General features: G+C 53.7%; 2 protein-coding genes across 4 annotated transcripts in view; both read left to right on the top strand.

Moving 5' to 3' along the window:
* KIF21B (kinesin family member 21B) overlaps positions 1-11,907 on the top strand; it is a 41,764-nt gene extending 29,857 nt beyond the window's left edge. Inside the window, exons 20-36 of the mRNA XM_088534510.1 lie at positions 25-219; positions 1,252-1,353; positions 1,581-1,746; positions 2,145-2,205; positions 2,524-2,581; positions 3,100-3,305; positions 3,789-3,863; positions 4,035-4,148; positions 4,837-4,875; positions 6,760-6,896; positions 7,147-7,327; positions 8,209-8,373; positions 8,886-9,003; positions 9,651-9,821; positions 10,331-10,530; positions 11,018-11,270; positions 11,812-11,907. Coding sequence (XP_088390636.1) covers positions 25-219; positions 1,252-1,353; positions 1,581-1,746; positions 2,145-2,205; positions 2,524-2,581; positions 3,100-3,305; positions 3,789-3,863; positions 4,035-4,148; positions 4,837-4,875; positions 6,760-6,896; positions 7,147-7,327; positions 8,209-8,373; positions 8,886-9,003; positions 9,651-9,821; positions 10,331-10,530; positions 11,018-11,117 — 2,088 coding nt within the window. The 3' untranslated portion in view covers positions 11,118-11,270; positions 11,812-11,907. The remainder of the gene's footprint in view (positions 1-24; positions 220-1,251; positions 1,354-1,580; positions 1,747-2,144; positions 2,206-2,523; positions 2,582-3,099; positions 3,306-3,788; positions 3,864-4,034; positions 4,149-4,836; positions 4,876-6,759; positions 6,897-7,146; positions 7,328-8,208; positions 8,374-8,885; positions 9,004-9,650; positions 9,822-10,330; positions 10,531-11,017; positions 11,271-11,811) is intronic.
* A 10,297-nt stretch (positions 11,908-22,204) lies between these two features.
* Positions 22,205-26,688, top strand: ELF3 (E74 like ETS transcription factor 3). 3 transcript variants are annotated; one of them, XM_010218124.2, is made up of 9 exons: positions 22,205-22,312; positions 23,277-23,450; positions 24,129-24,350; positions 24,599-24,685; positions 24,771-24,878; positions 25,087-25,182; positions 25,664-25,780; positions 25,950-26,145; positions 26,269-26,688. In XM_010218124.2, exons 2-9 carry the CDS (start codon positions 23,288-23,290, stop codon positions 26,387-26,389), a joined length of 1,110 nt encoding a protein of 369 aa, XP_010216426.2. In that variant the 5' UTR covers positions 22,205-22,312; positions 23,277-23,287; the 3' UTR covers positions 26,390-26,688. The 3 variants fall into 3 exon arrangements, with proteins under 3 accessions (XP_010216426.2, XP_088390664.1, XP_010216425.2); XM_088534538.1 differs by having other exon boundaries at positions 22,221-22,312; positions 23,282-23,450; positions 24,828-24,878; XM_010218123.2 differs by having other exon boundaries at positions 22,221-22,312; positions 23,282-23,450.
* Positions 26,689-27,187: the final 499 nt, after the last annotated feature.

Genomic DNA, 27,187 nt, shown 5'->3' with positions numbered 1-27,187 from the left:
ACCCACCTCCTTTTCTCCCCACAGAAACGGGAGGAGCTGGCGCTGCTGCAGGAGGCATTGCTTGGCAAGCGGACGAAACTACAAGCAGAGAGCCCCAAGGAGCAAAAGGGCCTGCAGGAGCTGAATGAGGAGATTGAGGTGCTGGGGGCCAACATAGACTACATCAACGACAGCATTTCTGACTGCCAGGCTACCATCATGCAGATTGAGGAGACCAAGGTGGGCAAGTGGACCAGGCTCAGCCTGCAGAAGTACAGGTGGGCATGCAGAGTGGGGAGCATCCCTGGGAGGTCAAGGCATCCCTATGGCCTGCCCAGGTTGTATGTCTGGCCTCTTCCTCTAGGCCGATGATGTAAATACTGACACTGAGATGTTGCACCAGCCCATCATGTAGTGTGGTTAACTGTGAGTGAGAGCTTTGCCAGGTGCTTGCAGCTTCCTAACACCTCTGCAAGGAGGCATCTGCCACCATGGGCAGGATGGGCAGCCAGGCTCTTTCGTTGCTCTTCCTCCAGGCTCAGTCAGTGGGAACTCAGCAGCAGGGTTAGGAAATGAACCCAACGGTCCAGATGCCTCATTCCCTGCTTTGAGAGACGTGGGAAAGCCACAGCCTGTGGCCTCCCCAAAGACTGATGGTCACTCATCTTCATGGGAGTTTGCAATCCTTTGTAAGGCCTGCATGAGATACTTCCTTGGGGAGGATCAACATTTCTCCCAGTGAGAGAAGACAGGAGAAAAAAAAAAAACTCAAAACAAACAAAACCCACACACATCCTGGTTTTGATACCGGATGCATGGTATGGCTTCCCGACTCGCCGCTCCCCTCTAGTGGCTGTAGCCTTGGACAGGAGGTGCTTGTGCTGTCCCCAGGTTTGTGTCACACGGGTGAGCAGGGGAAAAGAGACTCTTGTTAATACAAGCTAGACTTTGAACTGGATTTAAGGTCTGAATCTGGGTGAGGCTGGTGCCTGCAAATTAGCTGAATTAAGTGTCTGCACCAAGATGCTAGAGGCAGTGCCAAAGCTATTCAGGCTTTGATGTGAGTCTTGATGTCTAGATCCCAACAGTCACTTGGGAAGACTGGAGTAAATGGGAGTCAAGAATGAATGATTCCAGACTGAGGTGTGGCAGAGGTGCCACCAACAGCCTTGTGAAGCAGTGCTGGCTACTGTGCCCACTATCTGCCCTTCCCACACCCAGCATCAGGGCTCCTGTGCTGCATCTAATTCCCTTCCTAATTCTGTTCTCCAGGAAGAGCTGGATTCCACTGACACCTCTGTGGTGATCAGCTCTTGCTCCTTGGCTGAAGCCCGGCTCCTGCTGGATAATTTCCTGAAGGCTTCCATTGATAAGGTATGGGAGCACTGCACTGCTTGAGGCAGGGGACTGGGGAAGGTGTGACGAGGTCCTCCTGGGAACCTCATTGCCATCTTGTGACAGAGTGACAGGGGGTTTCTTGCTGCTGCATGGCTGGGAAGCTGGGACGTTGCATGGAGGTTGCTCCCATGCTCTATGGAAGACCGAAATGCGGGCTTTCGGTGTGACTGTTTTGGGCTAACCATGGTTCTCTGTCCTGCCAGGGGCTGCAAGTGGCACAGAAAGAGGCCCAGATCCGCCTACTGGAGGGACGCCTGAGGCAGACGGACGTGACCGGCTCTTCGCAGAACCATGTGATCCTGGATGCCCTGCGTGAGAAGGCAGAGTCGCACCCTGAGCTGCAAGCTCTGATTCACAATGTCCAGCAAGGTGGGCCAGGAGCTGACAGAGGAACCTTTGGTGAGGCAGACTGTGGGGCAAGGGCTGGGCAGGTACCTTCCTTGGGCCAGGTGTCCTTGCCCATGGAACCTCCACCTCCTCCCTGTGGCTTGAGTCTAGCCGGCCTATGCCAACCCTGGGCGAGCACTTGGAGGTGCCATGTCTGTCCAAGCATCAGCACCTGCGTCTGCACAGACGATACTTCTGGGCAGGGAACTTAAGTGATGGCAAGGATGGGACATGGGTTCACTTAAGTGAGCAAGGATGGGACATGGCATCTCACAGCAACCTGGGCTTTGCCCTGAGCCTTGCTGCCAACCCGTCCAGTTGGGAATTGGTGTGATGTGCTCCCCTTCATATTGCTCATGTGCTTTCTCCCATGTTCACAGAGAATGGCTACACAAGTACAGATGATGAAGTCTCCGAATTCAGCCTGGCTTCAGATGGGAGGTGAGCACCCAGCTTAGCACTGACTTGGCAGACTGTGCCTGACCTGATAGTGTCTGTGGTGTGGTAGGGAGTCTGGTGCCACTTGTGGGACCTCAAGAATGGATATAGTCCCATCTAAGCTTTCCTGTGGTGTCTAGCTGTTGTGAGGGAGCATAAACATTTCCCAGACCAGCAGGGAATGAAGAGTAAGTCATCTGATGGGGAATGAGTGCTGAGGAGTAGGAGGTGACCCAACAAGACCAGATGATGGGGGAGGCCAGGTGTCTGAAAAATATTCAGCATTGAAAATTCAGCTTGGTCTTCTCATACTCCTTGCAGCTTCTCGCAGTCTTTCACTATGAAGGGCTCAGCCAGCCAGGATGACTTCAAGTTCAAGGTGAGTTGGCCCTGCTATGTGGCCCTGTTGTGGGGTATGTGATGAGGGACAGATGGGCCATGCTCCAGGGCTTGATTTTTGGGGTCTGCTTCATTGTATTGCCCTTGGAGAACCAGGCCTGGGATTTCATAGAATGGCCGAGTCAGCTCTAGGCAAGGAGGGTCCCATAGCTCCTGATTCTGTGGTCTCCTGAAGGACTAGAGACTTGGGAAACATCTACAAGGATACCCAATACCTTCCAAGTTTGTGTACACATCAAGCAGGTTGCCATGCAGTATCATACCTGTTCATTTGCAGTTAGAGGAGGAGGAAATCCCTCTTCTCTGTCCAGGCTGTCACCCTTTCTTATAGTATGGAGAGCGAGTGCTGTGATGGACATCCCAGTGTGATACAGGGAAGCTTAGCCCCTCATGACCAGGGACCATGAGAAACAGCACCCTGTACCTTCCTGCTGTACCCCATGTCCTCTCATGTCCTCCTCCATGCTGCCTGTGTCTGACTCCTCTTCCCTGCTCTAGGGAGAGCCCAAGCTCTCAGGGCAGATGAAGGCAGTATCAGCCGAGTGTCTAGGACCCACACTGGATATCTCCACCAAGAACATCACCAAGTCCTTGGCATCCCTCATGGAGATCAAAGAGGATGGGATCAGCTTCTCTATTCGAGACCCCTATTATAAGGAGAAAGTGTCCCGCACCATCAGCTTGCCCACGCGAGGAAGCACCTTGTAAGCCTGGGGTGATGGGTCTGTGTGTACCAAGAGTTTCACGGAGGCATGGGTTGGTGACTGGGACGTTGTCCTACCCCTCCAAAGCAGGAAGCATGAGCCAAATTCTACATCTGTCCAGGCCTGTTTGCAGCAAGCAGTGGTGGGTGTCTGAAGCTGGGGAGTATCTAGGAATATGTTGATATCCTCTGCAACTAAAGACAAGAATACTCAAGGAGGAGAAAAAAAAGGGCTAAAGGAGGGGCACAAGTTCATTGCCCTGGTTCTGTTATGAACTTTGTGGGCAGCACAATCCTGGCAGCTTCCCAGGGTGCCACAAGGATCTGCATTCATGTGATGACTTGAGAAATCCTCTGACCTTGTGATAATGCCTCTGGAGCACCTCAACTTCTCCATTTGCTCTGATGGGGGAGGGCATCTGGGTTCAGCAGAAAGGGACTCAGCTCTGGAACAGTGCACTTATCATGCTTTGCTCTGCTCCAGTCCCAGGCAATCTCGTGGCTCAGACACTTCACCTCTGACAAGGAGGAAATCCTATGACCGTGGACAACCTGCCAGGTGAGCTGGGAACTTTTGCCATGAGGAGCCTTCGACAAGTGGGGAGATGCTTATTGCACTGGCTGTTGAAGTTCGGCATGGCTCTAGTGTACCAATATGGGCAAGATGGGTTTAAGCACCTGACAACTGAGTACTTCATGTCACATTTCTGTTTAATCCTTCCTGGCTCAGGCCTCCAGATGTTGGTTTCACACCTCCTTCATCCCCACCTACCCGTCCACGCAATGATCGCAATGTTTTCTCTCGTCTGACAAGCAACCAGAGCCAGGGGTCTGCCTTGGACAAGTAAGTCCTGTTGGAGTGGGCTGGTGTGAGTGAGGGGGATCAATGCTGTATCAGCAAACAGCAAATATCAGGTCCCACTACAGGGTGTGGAAGCACAGGAGCTGAGATGGCTCCAGCCAGACTCCTGTCACCATCTTCCTTCACTGCTGCTCTCTGCAAGGGAGCAGATGCCCCTCTCTTTGCCCCTGTCCTGTGGTGACCTGGTGTGCATTCCCTCAAAACTGGCTGCTCACTGGAGCTCGCAGGCTTGGGCTCTTGCTAAGCCGTGCTTAGTGGTGCTGCCAGTCTTGGGCTGCTGGGAAGGACTGCGGAGCAGGATGGGCTGCGGTGAGGCAGGATTTGGGGCTAATGAGAACCTCACGGACTTGCACAAATTCACAAATGCTCCTCCAATTGCCCCCTGTGGCAGGTTGGTCACTTGTTCACAAATTTGGCGCCTGACTTAGAGCAAACCTAGCAGCAGTGATGCGCCCGACAGAGATCTGCCATTTGATCCTCATGTCCCCTCCTGCTCCTTTGCCCTCTCCCCTGATTTTCCACGTGTACTTCTCTCTGTTTCTCTCTCTCTTTCTCCGTTTCTGTCACACACTGGCTTGGATGCAATAACAACCCTCCATCTCTGACTCCTCCTCTGCCTCTTCTATTCTGGGTTTTCTCTCCCGTAATCCTGCTAATTTTCTGCCCCTAGGTCTGATGACAGCGATTCCTCTGTCTCGGAGGTGCTGAGGTATAGACAACTTTCTATTTATTATCACTCCTTCCTCTCTTCCTCCTCCTCTCTTTTCTCATGATTCTGCTCTCCCTGGTACCTGCATGCTCCACTTGCACCTTGCTGCTCTGCCCCATCTCCCAGGACTCTTTCCCAGACTGTTGTCTCCTCTTGGCATGCCAACTCCATCATCTGATGCTGTCCTCCGTTAGTTTCAAGCCATTCTTGCTTTGATTGGCCTTTGCGAATGTGGGGGCACATATGGCCTTTGACTGGATGGAGGTGATCACGCGTTCCACCCCACCTCTGGTGGGCTCTCAGCAGTGCAATTTCAGCAATTTCGGTGTCCCATCCATCCCCCAGCTCTCTGATAGGATGGTGTGATGCTGGGGCACTGGAGTGGCTCAAGCAACATTGGGGCACTATCAGTGTGTCCTTCTTGCAAGCATCTTCCAAGTCGTCCCCATGTTTGGATGTGCTTTCCCAGTGCTGGGCTGAAGAAGAATAAATCTCTTTCCTCAACGTGCAGAGAGAATTTTTCTTGAGTCAGTCTGCAGCCCAGAGCTTGGCCTTGGGGGTGAAGGTGGCACGGGGCTTGTCACCCTGTACCATTCCACCTGCTGAAGTTACTTACCAGCAGGGCCACCTCTTCACCATCCAAGGAATATAAACCCTTTAGCTCCTCGGTGTCCCCTTGCCTGTATCTTGAGCTGGATTAGTGACTCCTCGGGGATAGTACCAGCTACATGGCCGTGCTGGTGCGTGCTGGGTCCCAAAGCTTGTTTGCAGTTGGGCAGCAAATCAGCACCCACTGATAATATTTCACCCCATGTCAGCCCTCAGGACCTCCTGATTGGATTAAACATTAGGAGTCAGGGTAGGACCATTTAATTTGTGTTTGTCAGTGCATTTGGTAACTGAGATAGAAAGAGCATATGCATGCAACTTCCAAGCCCAAATTAAGCAGCCAAGGTTGGCTCTGTCCTCCCAACTAATGCATGGCCATGTGCAAACCCTTCTCCAGCCCTGTGGCTCAGTTTCCCTACATGTAGGAAAAGAATAGCACAGCTCAGGGCCCTGCTTGCAGATTGAGGCTGTGCTTTGGCATTTCAGCTGGGAAGAGCTTTTAGTGGCCACACACATCCCCTGGGGACAGAGAGAGTGGAATGGTCAGAGCCCCGTGCCCCAAGCACTGCCAATGTGGAGGGAGTTGGCAGGTGCTCTGTATCCTGAGGCTGTATCGTGCAGTTACATGTTTTGAGAAAGAAAAAAAAAAAAAGTTTTGGCAGAGATGCAGGGATTTACCTTCTGCTTAGAGCCAGTGGTAGATAACAGAGCTCCCATGGCCATTGTAACCTAGATGCTGCAGGCAAAAAGCTACTGCTGTTCTGTTTCACCCTTGTGGTCTTGCAGCAGGGTCTGTGGCTCGCAAACTGTGGGCTGGGGTCTCCAGGCTCCAAGGAACTGGCATTCTGGATGTTGATTTCCTGAAACATTCATGAGCAGAGCCCTAGGCTGGACAAGGTGCAGGGTCCCATTTGCCTCCGTCTGATCTGACAGCAGATGAGCTGGGTCTGCTTGTTCCTTGGGTCTGTGCCAGTGGGGCAGGACAGTCTGAGCAGTAGAACAGAGACCACTGGCTAGATATCCCTTATGGATTCATTCCTGGGGACAGAGACATTAAGCATAGGTCGATGGGGATGGTCATGGACAGGCACAAGGGTCTCTGCAGAGGTTTGTATGGGCACGTCTAGCTCAGATAGAGGGGCCCATCCCTTGGCCAGCTTGTGGGAGATGCTCAGGATGAGGCAGTTCTTGTCCTCCCATGTGTCTGGGCCGTTGTAGCTTGGTGCCTGTCCACACACAGACCCCAACATTCTTGTTCTCTCTTTCCCATGCAAGGGGCATCATTAATCCAGTGGGTGGCACCAAGAATGCCCGGACAGCCCCACTGCAGTGTGTCTCCATGGCAGAAGGACACACCAAACCTGTGCTTTGTCTGGATGCCACCGACGAGTTGCTTTTCACTGGGTCTAAAGGTGTGTGACACATAGAGAGGACGCGGGAGTTGCTGGCAAGGGGGAATATGCATGAAATGCCTGGCACCAGGGGGGATGGTTCTTCCCGGACCTCTGTCCTGTCCTCCGTATTGAGCCTGCCCCTGCACTATGCTGGTGCCAGGGCTGGCCAGCTCATTTCCCCTTGTGACAGGGGAAACCCCTAAGCCCCCAGAGCCAGTGAGAGATTTCCTCTAGTCTGATGCTCTTGGGCACATTCCTTCTCCCGCAGACCGGAGCTGCAAGATGTGGAACCTGGTGACGGGCCAGGAAATTGCTTCTCTCAAGGGTCACCCGAACAATGTGGTTTCCATCAAGTACTGCAGCCACACGGGGCTGGTGTTCACCGTGTCTACCTCATACATCAAAGTGTGGGACATCCGGGACTCGGCTCGGTGCATCCGCACCCTCACGTATGTATCAGGAGGGAGTGACCTTGAGGGACTGTGGAACTGGGAGCATCTCTGGCTTTGCAGAAGTCAATATCAGGAGTTGTTGGGGCCTCAAGTGCTAGAGGCAAAGCCCCAAACCAGCAACTTTAATGTCAGTTTGCAGCAAATGCAGTGCTGCAGCCTAAGGGAAGTAGAAAGGTTGGGGGAGACCTGGGAGTACTCTGCAATGAGGGCCCAGGGGAAAGAACCTTGAAGGGATTTGGCAGGTAGCAGACAGATGTTCTGGGCTTGTGTCTGGCAGTCCAAAGTCGGAGCTCAGATCTTTAAAGATGAGTTTGAGAACTGGAAAGGAGCTAGGGACAGGCTATAGCTACTGTCTGCCAAACCAAAGCGGAGCTCAAAGGTTAGCAGAGAGAGAGAGAGCTCCCTAAGACTCACTCCAGCACAGAGATACTTTCTCCATCCAACCTCATCCCATCTGCATTGGTCTGAAGGTTCTTCCCCCTCCCAGCTCACCCATGATGGTGAAGCCTGATACCTCTGCCTCCTTGTGCTACCTGCCAGCCAGCTCTTCCTCTTCCTACATGGAGGAAAGGGAAATGGGAGGAGGAAAGAGCAGCCCAAAATGGAAAGAGGGGGCAGAGCAGGATGCTCCATATCATACACACACTCAAAGTGCATGATTCCACTTTCCAGGGAGAACAGTGGCTTGGGAGACAAAGATCTGGCTGATCCCAGGGTGGTCTTGCAGCAGGTGATATCCAAAGGCTTTTCCAGACATGGGATCTACCTGTGCCAAGCTGGAGCCCAGCAGTCCCATCCAGTTACAGAGCAAGGCCTCTGCGGTTCTGATCTTTGCAGCTCTCCACTTATCCTCCCTCCTCAATCTCTCCCTTCCATAGATCTTCTGGCCAGGTGATCTCCGGGGATGCATGTGCGGGGACCAGCACTCGCACTGTCACCAGTGTGCAGGGCGAGCACCAGATCAACCAGATCGCACTCAACCCCACCGGCACCACGCTCTACGCAGCCACTGGCAACTCCGTCCGCATCTGGGAGCTGAGCAGGTGAGGGCTGGTGGACCAGGCAGCTTTCTGACGCTCATCAGACCCTGTTCAGGAGGGCCTGAAATGACACCCTGCCCATCCCCTTCCCCAGCGAACGTCAAAGCCCTTTTAGTAGTGCGGTTTGCCAGGGACTGTTGGGGAACTCTTGCTTTTAGACCCGAATAGACGAAGCGGCAGAGAGGCTGCCTAAGGTGGAGATTTAGACAGAAAAGGGGAAAAATACAGAAAAGGGGCAGGATCTCACTGGTTGTGCTGTTTCCCTCCTCCCTGCCAGGTAGGCACCAGGTTGCTGAGCTTTGGCTTCTGCCTGGGCTCTGCAAAGGCTGCTGATGTGTCCAAGGGGGCTGCTCTACCCCTGGCATCACTAGGAAGTGGTTGTCCCAGCTAATCTTCCTCCTGGGTACCATTCCCTATCAGAGGGGCACCATGTGGGGGTCTGCAGCTAGGAGAACCTGTTGGAGGAGGTTTGGTGCCCAGGGAAGGGTGAGCTGACCCTATGCTCTTGCTCTAAGGTTACAACCGATCGGGAAGCTAAGTGGCCACATCGGGCCCGTAATGTGTCTCACGGTAAACCAGACTGCAAGCAACCACGACCTGGTGGTCACAGGCTCCAAAGATCACTACGTCAAGGTACTCTTACCTAGTTCCCCCTCCCAATGTCCATAGGGGAGCTCAGCAATGCTCAAAGTCTATACTCTCCTCCTCGCCCAGATTCCTGTCTTCCCCCTGCCTGTGGCTTTTTGAGCATCTGCTCCTCCCTAATCTTGCCTTTTGCTTTGCCCCTGATACAAATGAAGTTTTGGAGGCAGGAGTTTGCATCCCTGTCAAACCTCGGGCTCTGTGGGTGGCATTTGCTTGCTGTGGCTGCCACAGATTAGCAGCTTGCCCTGTCCTGGGTAATTTTTATCACAGATAAAGAGGCCTTGGGCCTGCCTATTCACAGCACCAACACAGTAAAAGCTTCCTCCCTCCCTTTTCTTTTTCTGCGAGAGAAATTATGAGCAGGGAAGAAAACCAGTATCCCCTTCTTCTGACAGTTGCAAGCTGTTAACTTGGCTCATGATGGTGTGTAAAAACTCCCCACGGGTAAAACGCTGTGGAATGAGACCTGTCTTTGGTGGCTGATTCCCCTGGTTGTGGCAGAATGCTTAGTTAGACCTTTGCCTCTCCCGCAAAAAAGCTGCAGTTAACCTAGAAACAGAGGCTGATGGCTAGTTGTGCAAGAGCAGGTGAGCCCCATTCCCATCTGAGGTCTCTCACCAACTGCTTTCCCCCAGGTCTTTGAGATCACGGAGGGCATGGTGGGCAATATTGGCCCCACTCACAACTTCGAACCCCCTCACTACGATGGCATTGAGTGCCTGGCCATCCAGGGAGACATCCTCTTCAGCGGCTCCAGGGACAACGGCATAAAGAAGTGGGATCTGGAGCAGCAGGAGCTTATCCAGGTCTGAAGGGGAGTGAATGGAACAGGTCCTCAGGGTGATGTGGGGTGGAGGAGCATTGCTGCAGAGGGCCTAAGGAGAGGTTCAGAGACCTGGTATCAGTGTCCTGCACTAAGCTAACCTGAAAGGGTGCCTCTATTCCTTGAACTCTAGCAAGCCCCACTGCTGTGGAAAGTGTGCAGGATGGCTCAGTACCCCCAAATGGCACTCAGGGTTTTCAGTTTCCCCTGGCACGTTGGCTGTGGCAAGAAGTGCTGTTCTGGGTCCCTGGTTCCTCTCTGAAGACAAGATTGTTGCCTCCCGCCCAAGAGACAAACCAAGCTCCAAGTCTTGGATTGAGCCCCTTGGCCTCTTAACTTTGCAATGCCATCCCCAGCATCCAGATGGACGGGGACATGGCAGGCAGCAGTGATCTGAGCACTCCTGCTTGCATTTAAGAAGCTCTTGAATGTGTGCTGCAGATTAAATTGTTGCTTTAAGGATGCTCATGGTTTCTGTCCCCCTGCCTACAGCAAATCCCCAATGCACACAAAGATTGGGTCTGTGCCCTAGCCTTCATCCCTGGCCGCCCCATGGTGCTGAGCGCCTGCCGTGGAGGCATGATCAAAGTCTGGAACGTGGACACCTTCACCCCCGTTGGGGAGATCAAAGGGCATGACAGCCCCATCAATGCCATCTGCACCAACTCAAAGCACATCTTTACTGCCTCCAGGTGAGCCTCGGGCTTTCTGGTCCCCAGAGCACCCTGGGAGGGGGAGACCCCTGGGTGGAGGTGACATCCCTGGGGTGGGGTGGGTTTGCACTGAGAACAGAGGAGAAGTGGGACAAGGAGGGAAGGAAGAGGGGGTTCCCTGCAGTTTTCTAGCCCCCACACTCCTGCACCTCATCTTGCTGATGTTAGCCTGCCCCATGGCAAGGCTGGCTGAGCAGAGCTCCTGCTGCTGTGCCAAGCACTCTGCCCTCAGCCGTCCCCTGCCCCACGTTCTGGTGATGCTGTAGTTGTCCCTAACGCAATGACTCCTCTTCCGTGGGGGCTGGTCATCCCCTGCTGCTCTTGGGGAGTTCTCCAGCAGCAAGACTCTGATACCTTCTTTTCAACCATGTCCCTTTTCTCCCTTCCTTTTTCTCTGTGTCTCTCTCTCTCTCTCTCTCTTCCCTTCCCTCCCTTTCCCCCCAAACACCTTCCATCTGTGCGACAGTGACTGCCGGGTAAAGTTATGGAATTACGTGCCTGGGCTCACCCCTTGCCTTCCACGACGCGTCCTTGCCATAAAGGGCCGTGCTACTAGTCTGCCTTGACCCTCCTGCTCTTTCTGTCTCTCTCTTGCTCATGCACTCTTTTTCTATCTTACTTTTCTCTCTCTATCCATCTCTTTCTTCCTCTGTGTTTCTCTCTGCTGCTTGCTTTAGCTCCTCTCTCTATTTCTCTCTGGTCTGAGCTGCTTCTTAACGGTATGAAACTATTTTGCGTTTTTTCTCCACTTGATAATTTTTTTTTTGCTAGAAGTGACTTACCCCTTCACCCCAGCCACATTCCTGTTTTTGTTGGCTTTGGTTTTGTTTTTCCCAGTGCCCGTATCTCCTGGCGCAGTCTGTGGGAGCCGTAGCCTGCCTGCCCCCGTGCATGCGTGACAGGACAGGAGTTGGCAGCTGCCCCCAAACCACCCCGTGCCTCAGGGAGGCAAAGCTCAACCCTTCCCTGCAGTGAATCCTACCAGGAGAGGCAGCTCGGGGGCCCCCGTAGATCATAATGTCTTTATTCCTTATCACAACTGCTGCCGCTAGCCTCCTCTAGAGGCTGAACCCCCCTGGGCCTGCCTGGTCCCCAGCATGGGTTGGGCAACCTCCTGCCAAGAGAAAGTAGTCTAGAAAAGTCTTTTTTGGGGGGCTGCATGCTGCTGTGGGCTGGGGGTGGAGCGCGTGTTTCTCCAGCAGTGCCTTCCTGCAGCGTTTGCCCCTCATTTACTCCATCCCTCTCACCTTTGTTTCTCAGTGACTTGACAGTGAAGCTCTGGAGTGGGAGGAGGTTACCTACTGGATCCATCTAGGAGCTGCAAAAAGACTGGAAAAAGTGACAGGAGGGCAAAGGTCTTAGTCCCTCTACCTCACTACTAGGACCTTAATATCTGCAAGAGTTCAGCAGTTCTTTGTGCCTGATCCCACATGATGGTTGATGTCCCATCTGGTATTTTGAGCACTGCCAGCTTCCATGAGGAATCAGCTTGGTGAGGCATTGTCATCTCCCCTTTTCCTCCAGCTGCAGCATCCTGATGGTTTTCCTGTGACCAGGAAGTGCTTCAGCTCCCTTCTTGCTCACCCTGCGATAACATTTGATGGGATTCCGGGGTGTCGGATTCCAGGCTGAGGTCCTTGGCTCCATCTTGGAGACATTGGTTTCCCTTCTGCTCCAAATGGGTTCGTACTGCCGTTGTCAGGGCTCCTTCAGTCGCTGTGGGCTCCAGAGCTGCTTCCTGCAGTCTGTTTCCACCTCAGTCTCAAGGCCGATGGGTTTTGCTGGCCAGGACAACAGCTTGGAGTAGGCAGAGTGTAAGGGAGAGTAACTCAGTGTGGTAGCAGGTCTGCCTAAGGGTATCCAGGTGCATCCATTCGCCTTAATGGTTGGAGATGTGCATTTGGTTTACTTCACTCAGCTGCTTTGCTGTCCCCTAACCACGGACACAAGGAGTAACTTAAGCCTGGGAATATCTTCCCTGGACAACTTCAAGACCAGTTTGCTGCACTTTCCTTCACAATGTCCACATTCTAATCATAAACTTAGCTGAACCATTACTCTTGAGCTCTTCCCCATGTGTCTGCTCCATGCTGCAGTGGGAAAGACTCAGCACCTTGGGTATTAGCAAGCATTCTGTGGTCCCTGAAACATTTGAATCCCCTTGGAGTTTGGAAATATAAGCAAAAACAGAAAGTTACTGAGTGAAGAAGCAAAGCCTGGATGGTGACTTTTCCCCAGGCTCTTCTCTGAGACCCGGTCCAGGGAGGACACTAGCTTGGACTTGGCCTATTAGCTCCTCGAGAGCTGAGGCCAGGAGGCAGGATTGGAGCCATGCATGGACATGTGAGCCTGGGCTCCAGCAGAGGCTGGAGCCGGAGAATGCTCAGCAAGGCATGGGTGTAGCTGGAGGATAGGTGCGAGTCATCTGTGCTTGAAGCACAGGAAGGGATTGCATGCAGGTCTTGCACCCATTCACCCTATGCTTGAAAGACAAACGTGTGGGTTCTGCATCCCCTGCAAATGATCTCACACAGTTCAGCTTCCGCAAGAGGTGGGAGATTCTTTGCAGGAGTTTGTTTCCTAGAAGATGCCACCACTGTTCTCCCTTCCACCTGCTCAAGGGGCCAGCAAGGCCCTCTCACACTGGCACTTTCATTACCCACTGGATCATCCCCTCCATCCTGTGTGGTATCAGACAGGGCTTATCATGAAACAGCAGAGGAGACCCTGGGAAAGGCACTCTCATGTCCTTCCTTCCATTTTGTCACGGAAGAAGCAGTATTTGAACTCTGATTTAAGGATTTCTCCATGTAATCCCACCAGTGCCAAACTGGGATCTCCAGGACCTGCCCAATTGCTTTTTAAAAAAACATAGACCATTTTATCCCTGCTTTCTCCGAGGATGCTTACTTGAAGACCAGATCCAGTCTTTTTGCCACCAGGACTCCTCAAAACCATTCCAGATGGAAAGTGGGAATTCTTCTGCATCCCAAAACACAGGAGCATCTCTATTTATTTGATGGATTTATTTGTCTTTTAGGGAAAAAAAAAAAATCCCGCTGCCGCATCCTGATGGAAGGCATGATGGCTTGTTTCTAGTCATGATCCTGACAAGGACAGTGAACAGCCTTCTCTTGATAATTGCCAAGCTCTGCTCAGCCTGGAACTGAAGGCTGCTTTGGAGGTGAGGAGAGCCCCTGGAGCCTCCAGCACCTGGAGCTGGCTCTGGCACCACACAGGGATGGATGCCAGAGGGATCCTAATGTCGTAGAGGCTGAAGTTCTTGAGTGCAAGCTCCAGGATCTCTCCTGCCACCAGCAGATGAAAAAGTGATGCTGGTGCACCCAGGGAGGCAGCAGAAGGAACAGCTACTTTGGAGTTTGGGTACGCTGCTGGAACCGGGAGCAGGACAAACAAAAAGGCACAGGGTACTGCGACCACCAGAATAATGCACAGATGTGAGATGGCTGAGCAGGAGCGAGGAGATGTTCCCCTCCAAGGGCACAGAGCATCTTGGAGAGGGTTTCTCTGCTCTTTGCTCAGCCTATTCAACTTTCATTTGGCTGGCGGTGTGTGTGTTTGTGTGTGTGTGTGAGTGTGAGACTGCCTGTAGCCAGGACTTGTGCAGGTAGACCATGATGTGTTAATGTCTACTCTCAGACCTGCTACTGCCTGATTGAAAACCTCTCAATGTTGCTTCCTGCTTGAAGTTGGTGAAGGGACCTGCTGCAGGGGGATTTTGGTTCAGACCTTCCCTGGCTTTTATGGAATCTTTGACTTTGGAAGGGACCTCTCGAGGTCATCTAGTCCAACCCCCCTGCACATGCAGGGTCACCTAGAGCACGTGGCACAGGACTGTGTCCAAGTGGGTTTGAAGATCTCCAGAGAAGGAGACTCCACAACCTCTCTGGGCAGCCTGTTCCAGTGCTCTGGCACCCTCACTGTTAAGAATTTTTTCCTGAATTTCCTTTGGCACTTTTGTTGCTTCAGTTTGTGGCCGTTCCCTCTTCTCTTGTCGCTGGCCACCAATGAAGAGAGGCAGACCCCATTCTCTTCGCTCCCTCACTTAAGGTATTTATATACACTGATTAGATCCCCTCTCAGCCTTCTCTTCTCCAGGCTGAACAGGCCCAGCTCCCTCAGCCTCTCCTCATAGGGCAGATGTTCCAGGCCCCTGATCATCCTTGTGGCCCTGCACTGGACTCTCTCTACGTCCAGGTTGCACCATGGAGCCCAGAACTGGACACAGTACTCCAGATGTGGCCTCACCAGGCCTGAGTAGAGGGGCAGGATCCCCTCCCTCGACCTGCTGGAGATGCTTTTCTTAATGCACCCCAGGATCCCATTGGCCTTCCTGGCCACGAGGGCACCTGTTGCCTCATGGTCACCTTGTCGTCCACCACGACGCCCAGGTCCCTCTCTGCAGAGCTGCTCTCCAGAAGGTCAGTCCCCAGCCTGTGCTGGTGTCTGGGGTTATTCCTCCCCAGGTGCAGGACCTGGCACTTGGCCTTGCTGAGCTTCATGATGTTTCTCTCTGCCCAGTTGTCCAGTCTGACCAGATTCCTCTGGATGGCAGCACAGCCCTCTGGGGTAGCAGCTACTCCTCCCACTTTGGTATCCCAGTTTGGCTTTACTGCAAGTTTCTTCCTGTGTGCAGCCTGCAGATGCTTACTTAATCTCCCATGAGAGTGAGGGGCCACTCTTAGGAAAGGCCAAGCATTTGTTACACTTTTATTCCCAGTACCATGTCAGCCGGCCTTCCAAACCTGGAGAAAATGAAAGGAGGCTCTGCCTCTCCTTCCACTGTAGCCAATGGGGAACCAGCCAGTCAAGGCTGGTTTCTCACCTTGTACCTGGAGAAAGCAAGTACCATAGCACATCTTCAAGCAGGTCAGAACGGGAGGTCTTTGAAGCAGGGCTCAAGTGTGGTCCCATGAGTCTGTGTGTGTGTTTGTGTCTCTGCCTGCATGGGTTGGTTGTTCCCATGCAGGAGAGTGGTTCTTGGGTGTTGATCTGGTTTAGCTACCTCACGGTGCAAGCTGGGTGTTGTCATTACTGGGTTTGCTTTGGGGAATGGGGTAGGGTGGGGGGTTGTGTTTGGATCGGTTTTCTTTATCATTGTTGTGATGGTTACGATTTTGACACTTGAATTAGTCCTGGGGACACATGGCCTCACCCACAAGGCCTCACCATGCTGCATCTCTGAGCCACCCCTCGCATCTCCTTCCCTGCTTCCCAACGGAGAGCGCGGCAGGGCAATGCAACCTGCTATTCTGAACACTCCTATCTCCAACCTTTACAGTGGGAGCCCCAGAGATTTTGATCCAGGTACTGGTCGAATGCGCAGGCCAGAGTTCTGCATTGTTGCTGTTGGCTACTGTGCTGATTTGCAGCCTGGAAGTGGTTCCTCTTATCCTTTTGAATGATGGAAAGGGACCTCTGTCAGGCTCATCTCAGCCTGTAGTCCTGTTTTTGCAGATTGCTGGTGGCTGCAATGAAGCACTTCTTATCTGTGAAATATCAAGAAAAGCACACAGTTTGAATGGGCCTGTCCAAGCTAAAATTTTCCGGAGCCTATTCTGATTTGGTAGCAGTCTGGAACAGCCTGGGTTGAGTTGGCCTGTAAGACCAGCTGATTCTTGCATGTTCCCAAATGATACCTGAATCCAGATTGCCTCGGAGGCATTGAACATCAATTAGGAAAAACTTTGATCCTTGCTGGTCACTGCCACTATTCTCTTGTGGCTGAAGAGCAAACCTGACTCTCACAGCACAATGGAGTTTGGGAAGGAGTCATAGCTCTGATCCACAAAATTGGGGGAACCAGGTTCCTCCAAACACTGAAGCACAAGATCCCACCATGCACAAGGTCTAGCAAATGTCGCCCCTTGGACTGTGGCAACATTTCACTTCCTCTCTTCACTGCTTGCCCTATGGCTCCTATATGCCCAGAGCTACACGTGCCCATTTTTTTTTCTTCTTTTGTAAGTCTGAGATGACACTGACTGAAGATTCAGGCTGCGGCCATGGACTTAGATAACCAGAGGTAAGACTTGGGGGTATGGGAGAAGGTGAGGAGCGTTTGCCTGTGGAAGGAAGCTGCTGAGATGTTTCATGCTTTCACTCTGAGCTGGGCTGTTTCCTCAGGTCAGAGGTTATGCTGCTGAGTAACTTATGCCTTTCTTTATGGCCTCCACACGTCTCTGCCAAACCTCTCCGTTGTGGGGAAGGTTTGGAGCTGCCTTCACATGTTTTGCTTCTCCCTGGGTGCCTTGGTTCATGCCAAGGATGCAATGATTCCTGCTGTCCCAGGATGTCCTTCCCTTGGTGGAAAGGACACATTTGCTGTGTGACACTGTCTTTGCACATGCACTCTCTCATTCCATGGATCTTCTCCCTTCAGGACACAATTGCCTGCTCCATTCCCTGCCTGCAGTTTTGTTCAGGCCCAGGGCTGAGCTTTGCACAGAGAGGAGGGAGATGACTGAGGAGCCCAAAAGCCCTGGGCCCCCAAACCACTGTGAGCCTACCCAGGCATTGCACTCCTTCCCTGCATGCGCAGCTCTTTTGGAGATGCTGTCTGGCCTGCTTTCTGTGCCAAGTTTAGCATCTCCAAGTTTGGCATCTCTAGATACAAAGAGTCGAAGCATGAGGGTCTTGCCTCCCCCTGGGTATATTTTCTCCCCCAGCACCTCTAAGCACAGCTGTTGCTTTGGGATCTTAGCTACTGCTCTCTGGCCTTGGCTCTGCAGAGTCAGTGCTGCTCCTTGTGCCCATCTCCTGGTTCTTCCCCAATCCTGTACTAGATAGGGGTTGTCCAAGTACAACTCCTGCTGAACACAGGACTCAGATCTGCTTTTTGGCACTGTCTCGCAGCTGACAGAGGAGGAGGGGGATCCAAGGACTCTGGCTCCTTTGCACCTTGGTGCTCCCCCTACTCCACCTAAAACAGGGAGTCCAGCACAATCCCAGCCCACCAGGGCTCAATCCTGACTTCCCTGGGGCTTCGTCCCTTCCCCGAGGCTCATCACCCAACCTGCAACAGCTCTGCTTCCTAAGCACATCCCGGTGGTACCTGCCCAACTGCTTAGCATTTCCCACATCCTGGGACCAACCTCAAGTCCAGCCCAGCAAGAGGGCTTGGGGAGCTGTCACAATGTCAGCTCCAGGACCCCTTCTTGCTGCACAAGTATCACAAAAAGCAGGTGCCTTTTCTTGCTTGGAGCTGTTTTGTAGAGGCCAACTTTCTGAAGGCTTTTTTTTCTGTGTTGGCTTGGGCAGACCAGCTCAGTGGTCTGGGTTTGTTCATAGGACAAGGCATGTACATATATTTTATACCTCGATGTGTTCTTGTAAATAGAGTAAGTTATTTCATGATGTAATTTTTTGTTTGTTTGTTCATTTTGAGTTTTTTTTTCCCCCAATGGATGTGTTTGTTCCTTGCCTTTTTGTCTTCACAAATAAAATGTGTTGAAATGAACTGATGGAGCAGAGCTGGGACCTGCTTGTTCCCATGAACGTGGTGAAGAGGCTGGGTGAGATGGTGGGAGGAGTGCTGCAGGTACAGCCTTTCTGGTCTTGCCTTGGGTGTTGTGAGATGAAGACCTTCACCTACATCCTTACATGATCAGAGGCCCGAGGCAGACAGGACAGATAGGGCTGGATTGCCGGAATCATGAGGGACTGATGTGGAAAGGCTGCAACCCTGGCCAGTTTGGCTCTGCACCTCGCTCCTGGTGAGAAGGGGGATGAGGAGAGGAAGGAATAAAGCCAGGCAGTCCCAGGCCAAAGTGTCAGCTGTCTCTGTGCTTCCTCCCCAGAGAGCAAAGCATCCCGTGGCTGTGCTGGCCCTCAGCACCCTCTTGGTGCACCCCGATGAAGCAGAGTCTGCAGGGACATGTCCATGGTAAATGTTCTGCAGCGGGGAGGATGCTCCATGCTTCCTGCTCCTCCTGGACAGAGTGGTGATGCCCACACCCCTGCCCTGTCCTTCCTAGGACAAGGCAATCCCGGGGGCTATGATAGCGCTGCATCCCTCCTGGGAATGAAGCTCTTAAGGCACTGGCCACCTGCAGCACGCTGTGTGTCCCATCTTGGGGAGCAGCCCAGCTGGGTGAGGACCAGCTCCCACCACCGCCTCATGGCTGCTGGCCCAGGAGAGCAAGGGAAGCCCATGGCTGATGGCTCTACACCTTGGGGACAGCCAGCAGGTGGCAGCCCCGGCTGCGGGACTGCAGCGTTTGGGTCCTTGCGGCAAGGTGGAGCTGCTGGTGCTGGGGACAGCAAAGTCTCCATGGGGATGCCTCGTTTCAGGCCACCCAGCCATAGGATGCGTGAGGAGATGGGGATGCGGAGGAGGCTGGAGTGTGGAACCTGCTCCCAAGGTCACAGATTGCTGCAGAAGTTACAGGAAAGATAAATGGCAATGGGAAGTGGGCAAGGGACTCCTGCCATGCCAAGAGCTGTGGCTGGGTCCTTTAGGCATAGATGGGAAGGTCAGGTCACCTAGGTTGCATCTTTGCTGCCACCAAGTGCATGGTGATCCTAATACAGATGCACAGTTCCAACCAAGCATACAGAAGTGATGGATGTTGACATCATGCTGTCCTCTCTTCCCTTCCCCCTAAAATGTCAGGCAACAAACCTGCACCACAGGGCAGGGAGGATTGGCCACGAGCTGCACCCCCTAGTACTCAGAAGGGCCTTGGCTCCTTGGCACTTTCCCAGATGGCCATGCCACTGGTTAGACCAGATGGAGCAGCCAGTTCTACGTTGTCTCTATGCCAGCCATCCCCTGGCATGTGTGGCACATCCTGCAGCAGCGGCAGTGTGGCTGATCCCCATGGGGAACCCTTCAGACCCTGCCTTCATCTCAGGACTGACCTGCCATGGAGCTAGGTGTGGGGCTGTCATGGGCCTCTCCTGGTAAGAGAAGTGACTTTGGTGGCATTTCTCCCCCTCTTGGTACCCAACACGCTCACTGTATCCCAGAGATGCCTTTTCTTGCTGACCCTCCTGTCATCCACTCATGTAGAAGAGCTCTGGTTCCCATCCACATCCTCTCTTTCTCCATGAAGCAGGACACAGAGCCTGGCCTGGCTGGGCTGGCACCACCCTGCTCCATGCTCCACTCTTGCCTACAGGTGCCCTGGGAGCTTGGACCAGCAGAAAGAAGACAAGAAGGGCATAGCCACGAGCTCTGGCCATGAGATGGTTGCACTGCAAGTTCCGTGGATGGATCAGGCTCTGCCATGAGATGTTACCCTTCCAGGCCCATAATGTTGCTGTCAAAACCTGGGACAGACAGAGACTTGGGGTAAGACTGTTGCCTCCTGGTTTACCCCAGCATTATCTACCTCTGGGAGAGGGGAGAGCAACACCAAGTTTCATCTTCCAGATTGCCTGGTCATAGATTAGGGGGGGGGTGGCTGTGAGAGAGCCATAGATGTGACAGCAATGCAAGGACAGTCGTGCCTGGCTCCTGGAGGGGGTCCGGTCACCCTTAGCTCCCCAGGTTCCCAGCTGTGCAGATCCATGACATGGCAGGGTGACGTGGAGGGGTGATGGGTGCTCACAACTGCAGTGTGCAGATCCCTCGTTGCACCAGAGAGTGGAGCACATTTTGCAACCCAGAACGCTCTGGGCATGGGTGAATAACAGGATTTTTTGGGAAAAAAAAACTCAGTTTGCCACCTGGCCCTAAAACGTGCCACTAAGCAGGAATTGCTCCACACCCATCAGCAACGCACTAGCTATGCTGTCCTGTGCTCTGGGGAGAGCATGGGGATGTCCCAGGTGAGTCTCATGCCCTCTGGCTTTCCTGTCCTCGTGTCCCAGGGTCTCCAGGGAACAGGGGCCCCGCAGTGACCTGCTCTCCACAGCCCATCTGCAGGGCCAGGGCTGAGCCCAGGGGAGGGCAGAGCCTCAGAAGAGCCCAGAGCAGTGGGCAGGCTGGGCAGGAAGATCCTAAATGCTAAACACTAAGCCCACTTCTCCCTTGGCACATGGTGCATGTGAAGTGCAATGCAGGGAGCTCTCATGGTGCTCCTGCTCCACTGCATTTCAGTAGTGAGTGGAAAAAGCTCCCTCAGGAGCAAGTTTCTAAGCACAGATGCTGGAAGCCCAGCCTGGTAGCCAAGTCCCTGGGGGCAGCAGGAACCCTGCACTTCGCTCTCTGCAGGTCCAGCACCAGGGTGTTCCCCAGTGCTTGTGCCTGCTCCATGGCAGTGATGGCAGGGGCATAGTGATGTGCCCAGGAACCCAAATGGCAAGGTAAAACCCAGCTCTCATGACCGTGCAGGGAAGGAATGAAGCTGGAGCGGTTCATCAGCTGGCGTGACCTAGTGCCTCCTGGATGACAGGTTGGCCCTGCCTGCCCTGGATCTGCAGCAGGGATCCTGGCAGGATGGCAGGACAAGTGATGCAAGAAGAGGGATGGGACATGCAGTCACAGCGCCCTTACTGGCCACAGGGACAAGAGGGGACATCAGTGCTGCCTGATCCATCCTGTCCATCATACCTGCAGGCACACAAGCGGCTTTGCTCCAGGCACCTTTACAAAGTAAACAAGATGGGGCACCTAAAGATGGCTACATGATGCCAGATTCGTCCCCGTTCAAACAGTGCATGGGTTTGCTTCAGCCAAGTGTTGCGTGGATGCTGCTGGCTCTGCTGGTTGCCACCTCCAGGCAAGTGGGTGCCAGGCATCAGCTTTGATGCGCCCAGACTTCCCTATAACAGTGCAGGGCCAAGAAGAGCATGACCAAATCCAGAGAGAGACCCAAACACCCCTGCCCGGCAGCCAGAGAGTCAGAAGCCACGAAAAGCAATTCCTCAAATGCATCCTATAGCCCTGCCCTTCCCTTTGGCATTTATCCCTAAGTGTGTGCCCATGCCAAGGCACTTATGAAATGGCAGGGAATGGACTGGCATAGCTCTGCAGCCCATCCCAGCCACCTGCAGTTAAAAAAGGTCCTTCCCAACACAGAGAACAGAAATATTCAGCCTGACCCCACTTCATGTCCACACAGACAGCCTGATCCCACCTAGGTCCCGCTCCCAGCCTCTGCCAAGCTTTGTCACCTAGTCCTTCCTCCCTGCTTTGGGACAAGCTGTGCCTGACCACCGAGTGGCCGAGCTGGTGTTGAGGACGTGGCATCAGCACCAGCACTGGGCTTGTGCCAGGGCTGGGCTTCCCTCCTGGACAAGGCTTCTGGAGGGGGATGCTACCACCCCTTTGCCAACCAGAGCCCCAGGGAGAGGATGTGCAGCACCCCCAGGGCCTGCCGGGAGGCATTCGGCCCTTCCGGATGTTTTTTTCTTGGCAACGGGAGTGGAATGAACCTGCTGCTGGGAACAAACAAACAGCAGGGAGCGAAACAGCGGTGAAGAAAACACCCCAAGAAGTCAATGCGGGTGAGATTCTGGGCACCAACGGGGCAAGGGCTCTGACAATGATTAAACTGGCCAACCCAGATTTCCCGGCAAGGCAGAACTGGGCTGGGACCTGGTGGTTCATATTATGCAAATCACCTGGATCTGGGAGCATGAACGTTTCAGCCTGGAATTCCCCTCAGGCTGCCAGATCGCGTTACGGCCGCACGCGCTATAAAAGACAGACAAGGGCAGGGCCTGCCCATAGGCACCAGACTGCAGGCCAGGGCCCCCATGAGTAGTGACTAGCTGCAGGGCACGGTGCTTTTGGGCCTCCCTTTGCTGCTCTGTGGATTAGCTGCTGCTCCCTGGATTGCCATCACAGAAGGTACCAAAGCTTTCCCGTTCGGTGCCTGTTTTCCCAGTCCCGGGACGGCTGCTTTGCTTTCCTCCCTGTGCATCTTTGCTCTCACCAGGGATACAGGTTTTTTGTGTGGTTTTGCTTGTTTGTTTTGTTGCTGTTTTTTGTTTTTTTTTTCATAACTTCACACCTGTTTTGTGGTCATAGCCCTGAACCTTTTTTTTTTGGGAGAGGGCTGATGATCCAGCGATGCTGAGGGTTCTCTCCCAGCTGCCAAATTTTCTCAATCAACCAGCAAGATCTGGCTTATCAAAGGGAGCCGAGCGCTGTCTTGATGCTCTTCTGGACAGAAAGATACAGGGATGTGCATTTGCTTTTCATGACGGGTTCCAAGCGCTTGATCTCCTGATGCCGGTCCCTCCTGTGGCGGAGCGCGATGCCGGTGGAGTTGGCAGCGCGCAGAGCCGGGCTGTGACTTTCCATGGGCCTGGGAGAGCCCCGGACTGCTGCACATCCCGTGCCATCCAGCCCCGCAAAGGGGCCAAACCTCTGCGAAGGATAGCAGGGCTTCTTGCTTATTACCTGCTTACCTTGGCTCTGAGAGAGCTCAGAGAGGACTGAAAAAGGGACTTTCTTGCATGCGTGATGATGCTGTGCCCCCGGGATCTGTGTGAGCCTCCCCGATCCGGGGAAGAGCGGGCAGCTGCCCCACAAGGAGCCCTGCCGTGGTGGTGACTCAGGCCCCAGCCCAGAGGGGCAGGGTGTTGGGTACGGGCAGGGTGTTGGGTACGGGCAGGGTGTTGGGCACGGTCAGGGTGTTGGGTACGGGCAGGGTGTTGGGCACGGTCAGGGTGTTGGGAATGGGTGTTTCCGCAGCGGTGACCTGAGAACAGGCGGTATCTGGAGGGAGGGAGGGCCCGGCCGCACCGTCGCTGCGGGATCTGCAGGCCCAGGGCCTTGACGGTGCCAAGGACTCACTGTGGTCTCTCAGCACAGAGCTTGATGGCGGGATCTTGTGAGATCAGCAACATCTTCTCTAACTACATCAGTGCCATGTACCAGGCAGACGAGGGGCAGCCCGCCCTGGATGTGCTAGGACACCACGGGGACGACAGCACCCTGGGGCTGAGCCTCTCCACCAGCCAGCCCCCAGCAGAGAGCACAGGTAAGGGATAAGGCAGGACACCTGAGGAAGCAATGGGAACCCAGCCTGCAGGATAGGAACGAGGCAATACTGCTGTCTTGGAAGAGATCTTGGTCCTGCTGGGGCAAGTCAATGGCTTGTACTATGCCTCAGTTTCCCCAGTGGTGTGTTGGCTGAAAGCTTGTTGGAGGAGACACAAGATGGCACAAAGCTCAGTGTGCCCTGGCTACATGGGGGAGGAGGGAATCGTTGCTATCCCATCCCCTCCACCCTCTCCGACACGTGCCCAGGATGCAGACTGGGAGGGCTACATGAGTGATGGGGAGCAGTTTGGAAGGATGGTCCTGGCGCTTAGGGTCCCACTCTGCAGGTGGGACCATTGCAGGATGGGGAACCCGACAAGAGCAACACAGCCAGCAGAGCAATGCAGATCCCATATGGATGGGGCAAACAACACCTAAACCTGGCAGTGGAAAGGGCCTCAAATCATCCTGTCACCCAGAACATCTGTGGAGCAGGGCATGTATGACCGGCAATTCTGCAGGAAATGTCAGGCACGTTAGCCCTGTAAAGCGCCAAGTACAGGACCTACTGTGCCCTAGATGACCATCACAGGGATTGTCCCCACCCAGGCAGCGCACAGCACCCTGCCTTGGTGTTGCCTCCCTGCCCCTGAACCCCACTCTCCATCCCTTGCAGAAAAGCCGGAGTGGTTCAGTGAGCTCCCATACTTCTGGACCAAGGTGCAGGTGCTGGAGTGGATCAGCTACCATGTGGAGAAGAACAAGTACGACGCGAGCTCCATCGACTTCTCCTGCTGCAACATGGATGGGCACACACTCTGCCACTGCACAAGGGACCAGATGCGCCTCATCTTTGGGCCCCTGGGGGACGAACTCTATGACCGCCTGCATGAGATCAGTGAGTGGCCCCAGTGCTCCCTCTCATTTTGGGCTGCTGGGCTCTGGGCATGCTAGCCCAGAACCCACCCTGCTCACCTGGGCAGTACAGGGGGCTGCTCTGTGGGGAAGGCTGCCCGGAGGGGAGCTGACCAGGATGGCATGGGGGAGCGGAGGCACTGCTTGTACCTGGGCTCCTTGAGCGGGGCTCAAACCCCTCTGTGTGCCGTTCTCCTCTGCATCGCTAATCCCAAGCACCCCCTTCTGCAGCCTCTGATGAGCTCAACTGGATCATTGACTTGCTGGAAAAAGAGGATGTGACTTCCCAAGAGACATTCCTGGATACCAGCCATCTGGGTAAGAGCAGTGCTTTGGCCGGGCTTTGTCCTCCAGGTGCCAGATATTGCTGGCAGGACTCACCCTTCTTCTCCATCCCTTCTAGAGCTGGGAAACCCCGGTGCCAAGGACTCCCTGGAGGACATGAAGTTCCTCCCCACAGCCTTCACCTGCTTGCCTGGTGCCATGTCTCCAGACAGCTCGGATATCTCAGGTCAGTGTTTACCCTACTGTCGAAGCTGAAAACTACCCTTGTTTGCACCAAGCTGGGAGGGTGATTGGATCCTGCCCCAGTACAGGTCTAGACCTTGTAGAGACACTGAGCTATAGGGGCCTGATGTGAAAATAAGAAGGGAAATCCAGGGAAATGCATCTTCAGGTGAAAACTGCTGGTGGTTTGAGCCCTGTCCTTTTATCTCCAGGGCCCATGATGTCCCACAGCCCCAATTCCCAGGACTCCGGTGGAAGTGACCTTGACCTTGACCTCGACTCTGCAGAAGCAAAGCTCTTCCCTGATGGTGAGTTGTACGCTTCCCGCCTGGAAGCTCAGAGATGAAAGCTTGTTCCTGGCCATTTCCAGCTTTCTAGCTGGGCCAGGTGGGAATTGTGAGGGCCAGTGCGAGAGCACAACTCCTTTGACACTGGTTTAGCGAGAAGACCTTATGAATCATCTCCACAGAGGGAAAGAGGGAGAACATTGGCTTTCTGTGTGTCTTGGACGCCTTTCAGGGGGGATGCAAGGGAGAAACAAGGTCTGGGGGAGGAACAACAGGCTGTCCTATGGATGGAGAGGCATCTTTCCTGGAGAGGAAGGGGATGATGGCTGGAGGTAATGAGGACCCTTCTCTAGTGGGTTCAGCCTCTGATTCTCTCCACCACTAGCTCTTCCCTGTGCTTTTGTTTCCAAAGAAAGAGACCAGAGATATCTCTGCCTAGGGAGGTGTGAGCTGCAACCCAGGAGACTCTGAAGATAACGTTTCCTCTTGTCTGTGTGCACAGATGGCTTTGCAGGGGGCAAGAAAGGGGACACCAAACATGGTAAGCGGAAACGAGGACGGCCCCGAAAACTCAGCAAGGAGAGCAGAGACTGTCTGGAGAGCCGGAAAAGCAAACACTGTACGTGAATCCCAGCAAGGAGCTGGGAACGGCCTGACTCCATGGGTGGGAAGGTGGGAGGGAAGATGATGTCCATTGACCATGCTCCCTGGCATTGGGCTCAAGGGGGACCCAATGTAAAGGGAAACCCAAGAGCTTCCCCCTGCTCAAACAGTCTGTTCTCCTCCAGCCCCAAGAGGTACCCATCTGTGGGAGTTTATCCGGGACATCCTGATCCACCCTGAGCTGAACGAGGGCCTGATGAAGTGGGAGGACCGTCGGGAAGGTGTCTTCAAGTTCCTGCGCTCAGAGGCAGTGGCTCAGCTCTGGGGCCAGAAGAAGAAGAACAGCAGCATGACCTATGAAAAGCTGAGCCGAGCCATGCGGTGAGTGTCCTCCCCCTGCTCCCCACGGTGTACGTTGCCCGTGGGGCTGGGTCACATCCACTAGAGCTCAGTCCTTGTCCCCTACAGCATCCAGAGCCCTGATTCCACCTCTATCCTCTCCAGGTATTACTACAAACGGGAAATCTTGGAAAGAGTTGATGGGCGACGGCTGGTGTACAAATTCGGGAAGAACTCCAGTGGCTGGAAAGAGGAGGAGGTGTTGAACAGGAACAAAGAACTGTAAAGGTCCTGGATGAATTGAGCCTGGCAAGCCCCACAGGGCCAGCCTTGAACCTGGCTCCTTGCCATGAAACTTTGCCTACAGTTGGATCAGGAAGCTGCTGCCCCATGCAGCGTGTGAGACTCCAGCCCCTTGTGCGGGCACAAATGTGCACGCTGGTGACTGCCAGCACTGAGATATTTAAAGCTAATATTTTGGCTCCAGTAGGTTATTGTAAACCATTATTTCCCTCACTGGATTTATATCTCCATCTAGAGTTTCTGTGACTTTGGCTGTTTCAAAGTCTGGATAAAGACAAGGGGGAAGAGAAATCTGGGCGACAGATGGCACGGAGAGAATCCAGCAGGTATCCTACTGGTACCCACCTCCTGCTTGGGCAGAGGGACAGCACCACTGTGACGAGACAGGACTCATCCCAGCTATGAGGCCTATCTGAAGTGTCCTCCTCCATTGCTGCTCATGACCTGCTGAAGGTGCTCACTGCCCTGCTTTCTCCACGTGGGATGAGTGAGGCCCCTCTGTGAAGCAGGTTTTCAGTACAGCATCAGCCAAGAGCAGACGGAGACAACACACAGCCTCATTCAACTCTGGAAAACCCGCAGAAGGAGAGAGAACTCCAGACAACAGGACTTTTCTGAATTTCCAGCCTGGACACCTGTATCTGGAAATAGGCCTTTCCCCACAAGTAGCTTCTAATTTATGTAAGAAAAAGAAAGGCGCAGATGAATGTATATATCTATTTTTTTCATGAATTAAGATGTTCCCGTGTGACAATGTGCACTGTAGGGCACACGTGTCTTG

Source organism: Tinamus guttatus, unplaced genomic scaffold (assembly GCF_059628265.1).
Source record: "Tinamus guttatus ecotype Peru unplaced genomic scaffold, ASM5962826v1 Tinamus_guttatus_pri_ptg000563l, whole genome shotgun sequence".
Taxonomy (NCBI): domain Eukaryota; kingdom Metazoa; phylum Chordata; class Aves; order Tinamiformes; family Tinamidae; genus Tinamus; species Tinamus guttatus.
This window is presented reverse-complemented; position numbering and strand designations above follow the sequence as displayed.